The sequence below is a fragment of the Empidonax traillii genome, unplaced genomic scaffold (assembly GCF_003031625.1).
Source record: "Empidonax traillii isolate 1590-97213 ecotype Southwest subspecies unplaced genomic scaffold, ASM303162v1 scaffold195:size1760703, whole genome shotgun sequence".
Taxonomy (NCBI): Eukaryota; Metazoa; Chordata; class Aves; order Passeriformes; family Tyrannidae; genus Empidonax; species Empidonax traillii.
Genome location: NW_020955388.1, coordinates 786178 through 792588, shown reverse-complemented (window position 1 = coordinate 792588; position 6411 = coordinate 786178). Strand labels below are relative to the sequence as shown.

The 6411-nt window shown below is 46.0% G+C and overlaps 1 protein-coding gene across 1 annotated transcript; it reads left to right on the top strand.

Moving 5' to 3' along the window:
- Nucleotides 1–57: 57 nt before the first annotated feature.
- BBS10 (Bardet-Biedl syndrome 10) lies at nucleotides 58–2277 on the top strand. Its single transcript, XM_027886804.1, has 2 exons — nucleotides 58–286; nucleotides 356–2277. The coding sequence occupies exons 1-2, from the start codon at nucleotides 87–89 to the stop codon at nucleotides 2130–2132; spliced, it is 1977 nt and encodes a 658-aa protein (XP_027742605.1). The 5' UTR covers nucleotides 58–86; the 3' UTR covers nucleotides 2133–2277.
- The last annotated feature ends 4134 nt before the right edge of the window (nucleotides 2278–6411 follow it).

The following is a 6411-nucleotide window of genomic DNA, read 5'->3' as shown; positions in this document are numbered from 1 at the left end:
TCTCCGTCTCCCGCTGCGCCCCTGTGCCGCCCCTCGGCCCTTGCCCCGGGCGCGGCCGTGATGCGCTGGGCGGAAGGGGCGGTGCGATGGCGGCGGCGATGGCGGAGCCGGTGCCGCAGCTGGGGCGGCTGTGGCAGGAGGCGGCGGTGCTGGCGGGGGCGGTGTGCGGCGCGCTGGGGCCGCGGGGCGGGCGGGCGCTGCTGCTGCGGCCCACGGGCGAGGCGGTGCTGACGCGGGACGGGCGGCGGCTGCTGGAGGCGCTGAGGCTGGAGCCGCTCGCGGCCAGGTACCGCGGCGGGGGGGGCCGGGCGGGGCCGGCGGCGGCGGCTCCTTAACGCTGCCCGTGTGCCCGCAGGATGATGACGGCCCGCGCCTGCAGCCACCGCGCCGCGACGGGGGACGGCGCCAAGAGCTTCGTGGTGCTGCTGGCGGCCGTGCTGGGCGGGCTGCGAGCGGCGGGCGGCGGCGCCGGGCTGCGGCGGGCGCTGCGCGCCTTCGAGGCTCAGGTGCTGGAGCGGGCGGCGGCGCGGGGGCTGCGGCGGCACTGGCGGGCGGCGCCGCCCGGGCTCCCGGAGGCGCTGCTGGAGGCGCTGCTGGAGCCGTACCTGGCCGGCCGGCTGGCCCCCGGCGAGCGGCGGCACCTGGCGCGGCTCTGCACCGAGATGTGCCGCCGCTGCGCCCCGGCAGCCGCCGCCCGCCCTGAGGCGCTGCGGGTCCTCGGGCGGCGCTTCCCGGCCCTGCACGCCGCGGTGCCCGGCCTGCCCCTGGCCAGCTCCACCGTCCTGCCCGGCATCGTCCTTAGCAGGGACTTCACTGCTTACTGTCCGGCCGAAGGGGAGCTGCGGGCCGTGCTAGTCACCGAGCCCCTGCGGCCCGCCCTGACGGCCCCCGGCGTCGAGTTTGTTGTCGACTCCGAGGGTCAGTATCAGGCTTCCCTGCGCTGGATCACAAGGAGGACGGAAGCCTTAGTGAAACACTTGCAGAGCAACAACGTTAAGCTGTTACTGTCGAGCACGAAGCAAGATGAAGTAGTTATCTACTATGCCAAACTATACGGTGTTTCTGTTGTAGAGTGCTTATTGTCCGAAGAAATGGCGCTAATCAGTGAAATCACCGGTGTCTCGCCTTATGCACCTTTTGGTGGTAACATGTGCAGGAAAATCACTGAAACTGCAGTGGCATCGTTTTGCCAGCCCCTGCTGCTTGGCTCCAAGAGGTGCGTCCACATTGGCTTCACCAGTGTGTGTGCCTTCCAGCCCCACTGCCTGATCCTTTGTGGGCCGGTCAGTGGGGTCAATGAGCAACATGCTGCTGCTTTACAAGAGGCCTTCACAATGCTGCAGCAGCTGTTTAAAACAGTTGATCAGAGGGAGGAATGCCAATCCAAAGGTGAAAGCCAGAACAAAACTTCAGATGTTTGCAGTTGGCATTCTTTACCTACTCAGAAACAAATCGTAGTAGAAAATATTTCTTGTAATAATAACCAGGTTTCTGAATGTCAGCTGAAAGTGCTTAGTGATGAAACAGAGGCAAAAATTTTAGACTCTGATAAGAGTAGTTCACTAGTGGACAAGCAACAGAGCTACAGCAGTGCTGTGTTAGCAGCATGTAACACTGATGGAGTGACGGCGTGTGAGCTCCTGGATGTTGGCAAAGGTCTAGAGAAAACACATTACAGTATAGTTCCATTTAAACAGGAAGGAAGTTGTGTAAGTATTGCACAGGATCATTCCAACTCCCTCATAGAAGCAGGATCAGTTTTGCCAGTAGGAGGTTACTTTGAAATCCTTTTACATTATTACATTCAGTACTATGCAAAACAATGTCAACAATCAGAGGTAGCTGTTGTATCTAATGTGGTTGCTGATGCTTTGCTAAGTATCCCCAAGGCCTTGTACAGGACAACAGAACGAGACAGCTTTACCAAATTCTATCTCAAAGCCATTAATTCACTCCGAAAAAATCAGCCACTGCCAGGGAACGAGGAAGGCTTAGAGTTAGTGTATTGCAAATACCAGTTGGTCGTTTCAGTTCTTCATTGTGTTACAGAACTTCTCTCCATAGACTTAATAATTGGTATTAAGAGACCGGTGCAAAAAGTTGAGGACCATGACTCAGAAGATGACTTTTGAAATCATTAATAAAGAATGGTTTTGATTGTGTGTTGTTCCCTTATGTCTTCTTGTCAGATGGACGTCTCAAAATTCAGTGCTAGAGACTAAAACATATCTTTTTAGGCCTACAGACCTAATATGCTAATTCTTCTAGAAGAAAAGGGAAAAAAAAGGCTAATCAGCTGAGGATAGCCTGAGACAACTTGGGAGAAGGTGTTTACTCAGTTTACACACCACAGGGAGTGATGTGTTTGGGCATGCACTGAGGTTGTAACAGCCTAGGGGTTTTTCTTCATGCACTGTTTCCCAGAGATTATTTCTGTTTTGTGCTGTAACTCTGTTTCTAAATATGGGTTGTCATCCATGCGAAGTGAAAGTCAGGTACACATGGACACATGTTTTGACTCAGATCCAAATTCAAAATATAACGTAAAGTGCAGGCATACTGGTGTTAATAGATGAAGACTAAAAGAGTGGTTTTTTAAAAAATCTTGATGTTTAACTCTCCTTTCTATAGCCCTTGACAAACTTACATTCTGCCCCATGTGAAATTCAGCAGACTATTTAGAAGATGCTCACTCAAACCACAAGGAGTATAGGTGCCTTTTAAGCATAGTAATCCTATTTGTCAGGTAGCAGATTTACATCTACAGGCAGGTAGTTTGGGTGGGTTTTTTTTAAATAAAAAAACCCCAAAAGCAGTTTTTAGAATGCACGAATAGTAATGTACAATAAGACTAGATTGAAACTGCATGCTGCATGCAACTCTTGAGAATGGGAATGGTCTGTTTCCATGGCAAGGACACGCTGTTTTTGTTTGTTGATTTGTGTGGGGGTCTAGTTGGAACAGACTTTTGCGGGTGCTGGGACCACACTGAGACAGCCTCCATTCCTCAGCTCTCCTCCAGCCGCTGGCCCTGCTGCTGGCCCTGCCAGCTCCCTGCTCTGCGCCTTCCCTGATCCTTCTCAGTGATCTCTGGGACACCGTCTCCCTGTTTACCAAATAGGCATTGCTTAGTTTCTGTAGTGAAAGTTATGCAACCTAAGTATGGCCTTACATTTTCATCCATGCTTAGCTGATTGCCGACCTTCAGCGTTTTTGGCAGCTATACAGAGAGCATCGTTAATGGGAACCAGGCACAACAAAGAATATTATCCTGTTGTGTCACAAATCTCATGCTGCTGAATCACATTTTTAAGAGGGAATAGGGAACTGCAACATTTTGTTTAGGAGCATAACTGTATAGTGGCATAATTTATATTTTTCTGTATATGTTACGTGCAGAAAAATGTGTATTGTTTCTGTTGTTATCTTTATAAATCATCTTCCAGAGCCCAAAGGTAGGGCATTAATCACACCATGTGAGAAGATTAAGGAAGATTAAATTCTTCGCTAGAATTCCACTCATCTGTTCTAAATTTGCTTTTTGTTATGTGACAAATCTCTATTAGTGGTAGAGACTTCTGTTTTGATTTCTAAATTGTTTTTATGCTTCTTTAGGTTAATCCATCCCCTTGCATATTTTTTTTTTTAGTGAAGTTCTTTTAAATCTCATGCTAAGAGAGAAACTATTTCAATATTCGGTTGCAAAATTCTGTTTAAATCTTGATCTTGAAATCTAAGAAACAGTGTGGTTTTGTCACTAGTAAACACAAATATTAAATAATTGCTCTATTTACTATTGTATTTATCACATTATTGCTATTAAGACTGAACAAATCAAGAGAGTAATGTCTGAATTTATCACAAGTTGCTTTGGAAATGCATTGGCTTTAATTAACGCAATTGTAATTTTGCAGCATCATTTTGTGCAAGGTGTCATTTATATTCTGTTAATGAGACCAGAAATAGATGTTTGGACCTAGGATTATGCAAATTACTTCCCTCTGAGAGTATTAAGCTAATAATTACATCCAGGAATAGAAATTTTAATTTTTTCATTTCAAAACTAAAAATAATGATAGCAAAAATGCAATAGATTTAATATATAGTAGTTCCTCCTTTATTATATGATTCAGTAAAGGACTAGATTATGTAAGCAGTGTTTATTCTTGTGGTAGATCAAGCAGTTCACTCTTTCTAAAAACAGTTCTGTCAAAAAGAATACAATATAGTTTTCCATAGGAACACTATTTGTGCTAGTTCAGCAGACAGTTTATTTCTCACAAAGTCACGAGGAGATAAAAGAACTGTTACACTGAGGCTTTGGTTTAGTGTGGGATTAAGGGCACATCAGTAATACTGTGTCCTGCATGGCTGTGTCCTAAGCCACCTACAGCAGAAATCACTAGAAAAGATAAAATTTCCATTTAAGGTATTTTAGAAAAGGTATTGTTTTACCAAACAGAATCTCTAATCTGTTCTTATTTTGAGATTCCCAGTAAAATAATCCAGAATGGTGATCTTGCTTTTGATAATAATCATGACCTACTTTCAGTGGATGTCTTCATTTTGCAGGCTTAGCATCTGATTAAATATTACCTTAAAATGGGAATGCAGAGAGGGAACACATGGTAGGGATTTCTCAGTGTATGTGGCAGAACAGACAGCTCCAGATGAGAGTAACGGCTGCCGAGATTTTAACATTAGACTTGATACGTGTCTGGTATCATGTATAAGGATTATATTTGTATGCCATTGCTTTTGGAACACTCGAAGTCATTGTAGAAACAACTGGATTACATTCATAGGACAAGTAAACTGCTTGGGAGCTGTTTCCTAAAATCAAAAATACTCTGAGGCATCTAATTACTGATGTAATACTGAAGAAGGTACAAAACAGTTACACAGTGCTGAAAAAAAATTTAGTCTGTTATCAGTGTTGACTGTACTGGAGATGTTTATTGGCATAAGCTTTTTTTAAAGTACTGGTGTTAGGAGTGTAATCCTGAGGACCAGTGCCCCACAGCAGGGCTTCTGCTGCCATTCATGTTGGGACTGGAGGTAGCTCTGCCCTTGCAGCAGTCACACCTAAGAAGGGTCCTAACGTGCCTAGCCTAAGTTCACATAGCCAGAGTGTTTATGAATGAATTTTGGCATCTCAGTAAGTCTTGCAAGGTGTGGTGTCGGTAAGTGGAGGGGGTTTCTGGCATTTCCAAACAACTGGTGCTTATAATAGAACAATTATCAGAAATTGCATTCCCTGTGATTTGAGACCTTTTTGTCACCTTGCAGAATTTTTCAGTGAGACACTTTTTAAGCTTTAGCAGTTATTAGCAAGTATTATCAGCATTCTTTTGTTTTAGGACTCCCCCCTATTTCAGAAGTTTGCCACCTGGGCTATAATCCTAAGTGCTGCAGGATTTACATGGCTTGGATTTAGGAAGAGGAGCCAGTTTGTAATCATAAAGAAAGCAGGAAATTTTCTCCTCCTGTTTTATTGCTTCTACTCTGCTTGACTGTGGAGCTCATGAGACAGTGTAATACAGTAATAACTCCGTGGGTGTGTGGGTGGAGAGGAGGGACAAAAATAAGAGAAGTCAGGAGATAAGAAGACCCAGTTCAAAAGGAAGAGCAGAGAAAAGATGAAGGCTGAATGATGAATAGAGCGTAGAAAAGGACTGTCATGTAGAAGAAAGAATATAGTCTCAGATGAATGGGAAGAAACAGCCCCAGCTTTCACACCTACCTCCCTGGGATGCAGTAGCAAAGGGAAGACATTAAGTTCTGCGCTCCTCTTGGAAGACTGGCAGAAGATGGTTGCCAAACGGAAACAAAAAAAAATCCATGAAACTAATTTTCTCTTGTGGCCATGTAGGAGAGTAGCTACCTTGGAAAGCATTAGGAACTGTGGAGCAGCTTGTCTGCATATCTCAAGGGGGTCCTGGGCTGTAAACTTGTGACAGCTCGAGATAACAGATGCACATTCCTGTTCCTGAAGCTCAAAGAGTCTAGGAGTGGGTGAGAAATTAGTGGGTGTGGATTACATTTGTTTAGATAGCCCATCTCGCCCTCACTGTCCTGAGCCTCTGGAATGTGCTTTGATCCCTAGGTACCTCCAAAGTACAGGCAGGGATCATCAGCAATACAGTGCTTGGCTTCCCAGCCTCACTGAGGAGGGGTTCTGGGCTTGAGCTTGGCTGGTGCCTCGAGCCTGGGGAACACTGAGCCAGTTCATGTTACAGGTCACACGGTGAACAACACAGGGTTGTAATGGGAAGCTGCTGGGTTTACTGCTTTGAAAAGAATTGCATGAACTGTTATTGAAGTTATTAATCATTGCCTGATAAATTTGCTATCTGCTAGGCCTGAGATAATGAATCTAAATTTACTTGTGTTTGAGCATAGAAAGCCTGT

Excerpts from the sequence above, each read along its gene's own strand:
- BBS10 (XM_027886804.1), top strand. The coding sequence starts at position 87 with ATGGCGGCGGCGATGGCGGAGCCGGTGCCGCAGCTGGGGCGGCTGTGG. Across the intron at positions 287-355 it reads CTGGAGCCGCTCGCGGCCAG|GATGATGACGGCCCGCGCCT; the intron begins GTACCGCGGCGG and ends GTGTGCCCGCAG.